The sequence below is a fragment of the Nansenia antarctica genome (genome assembly GCF_963989245.1).
Source record: "Nansenia antarctica genome assembly, chromosome: 11".
Classification (NCBI taxonomy): Eukaryota; Metazoa; Chordata; class Actinopteri; order Argentiniformes; family Microstomatidae; genus Nansenia; species Nansenia antarctica.
Window position 1 is genome coordinate 6,739,633 of NC_137681.1, and position 2,274 is coordinate 6,741,906.

Sequence of the window (2,274 nt, forward strand, 5' to 3'; positions counted from 1 at the left end):
CTATGTAAGTGCAGTCCATCCAGTGATCATACCTGGTGATTATGAGAGATGGCAGAGAAGGGTGTGCTTATCCCTTGACTTGTCAAATTCCTTGTTCCATTATAAGCAACAGAGAAATATGTCTGGCTTTCATGGTTTCTTGGCAACCAGAAGCCACTGAACCTGTTTCATGTAAACAGTGAGTGGTTGTTGCGTTTTTCCAGTTAATGTTAATTACACACACAATTACACAACACACATTGTGATTATCTTTCGTGGAAAGTTATTGTAATATACTGGAATGCAAAACTGTTATTAAAATCAATGTAATAATTGGTTGTTTAGTGAATACCCTCAGTATAGATTTTCTGTAATGTACGTTTAGTAATTATATGATGATAGGAATGCTTCTTTGTGTTATTCAAAATGATATTAAAAGGCCACATTGCTACAGTTTTGAACCTTGTGTCCTCAAAAGAGGTACAGTAAGATAATCTACATGCAGTCTTAACAACAACAACAAAAGTTGTTGAAATGGTAAAACAGCATTTACATTTTGTAGTTTGCGAAGCATTAAAGAGAATAATGATGCACTGCACTACAGAAGATTTAAGACCTAGTCACCCAGTTCCAGGCACACCTAGTCAGTACGGGGATCTGTGTGTGTGTTGAGTACGGGGGTGTGACTTCACATTTGTCTCATCTCCTCACCTAAGAATGTTGTCATGTTGAGGACGTGCAGCTCTCTGTGTAAGACATACGTGTGCCAGGTAAGTAGATGAACTAATACATTTTAATTGAAAGGCACTTTCGATACACTGACAAAACCATAATGTTTTGTTTGATAGACCAATCAATATCTCTATTAATGCTTAAGTGCTGTATCAAGTATTTAGTAAAAAGGAGGATTTTAAGGAGGAGATAATTAACATTGGATACATATAGCTGATTTGTGAGTAATACATTTTGTCATCCAGTACGAATTCAACGTGGTTGTAAGCTAAAAAGGAATATAGAATGTGAAGTGCACCCTGTTAGATCTTAAACCTTTACTTCATTTTCAGTTAAACGTTTTAAATAAAGTTTTATGTCACAGACAAGATGTTGACTGTCAGACAGCCAGTGCTGCAACTTCATCTCAAAATATCTTTCATGTCTGGCAGACTGAATCACTCCGCTGACAGTTATTATGATCATTATCTGTGACATCGCCTGAGACCTTACTATTTTTCTGCTTTTGATACAGATATATTTCTTCTCTAGATCAGTCATCTATTCTACACCAGACATCATGCTAGAGACAGCTGAGTCCCATGCTGCCTTGCTTACCACCAGCCGTAACTGCACCATCGAGATCACCAATATCACCCCTTCTCACTGCCTCGTCAACCCAAAGTAAGAACATAATACTGCTTGTAAATTATGTTTTATCTTTAATGAAGCTCTAGTCTACATGGTCCTGTGTCATTCTTTTGGCTCGCAGCTGTGTCTTTGTGTACTCCATATCCCCAGTTTCTCCATCGTGATGTGGGGTTAGAGTAGAGATGACCTAATCACCACCTCTGTATATTCTCACTGGAGTACATTACAAACGTGCTACTGACATTTTGATCTCTTCTATAAAGGGTCTACATGTCCAGTGGCTTCAGCTTCCACCCACCCCAGCCCACAGTGCGCACCAACAAGTCGGAGGTCTGCTCTTTCGACAAGGATGACAACACAGCCACGGGCGTGGTGGGTGTGCTGACCTACGAACTCTTCGATATGCGCAACCGGCACTGCAACGAGCTCGTCGCCGTCATGTTCTCCGTCCCCTACGACTACAACATCTACAAGAACTGGCTGGGGGTCGGCGTGTTCGAACACACGCGCGCCTGCGACGAGGCGCTCTACAAACACATGTACTACGAGAAGAACTTCACTAACTTTCTCCGGCAGGAGGCCAACGGGTCCGGCGTGGCGTACCAGGGAAGAGTGGTCGACCTGAGGGCTACCATGTCCAATGTAGGCCAGGCGATTATCAAGCTGGAGCTGTATGATAGGGCTGAGAGCTGCAGATAGGCTGACGATGAAAGAAGTGTGAAGGGAGGCGTGTCAGGCATATGAGATGCTCCGTAATTGAATTTAGAAGTGTTAAATGTCATCTTTCTCTGGTGTTTATATGGTCAAATGGGCGATGATGATGTCATGTTCAAGTCTCTGATATGCTCTGATCATTGGTACTTTGAATAAACACGTGGCACACAATTTTGCATTGCATATTTTGAGATACACTTAGAGGTAGGCTCACAGTGA

At 41.8% G+C, this 2,274-nt stretch overlaps 1 protein-coding gene across 1 annotated transcript; it reads left to right on the forward strand.

Annotated features, from left to right (window-relative positions):
• Nucleotides 1-1,270: 1,270 nt before the first annotated feature.
• On the forward strand, nucleotides 1,271-2,040 carry LOC308167512 (DELTA-actitoxin-Afr1c-like; the record flags this gene model as incomplete). The annotated part of the gene is made up of 2 exons (XM_080541929.1): nucleotides 1,271-1,374; nucleotides 1,605-2,040. 2 exons carry the CDS (start codon nucleotides 1,271-1,273, stop codon nucleotides 2,038-2,040), a joined length of 540 nt encoding a protein of 179 aa, XP_080398055.1.
• Nucleotides 2,041-2,274: the final 234 nt, after the last annotated feature.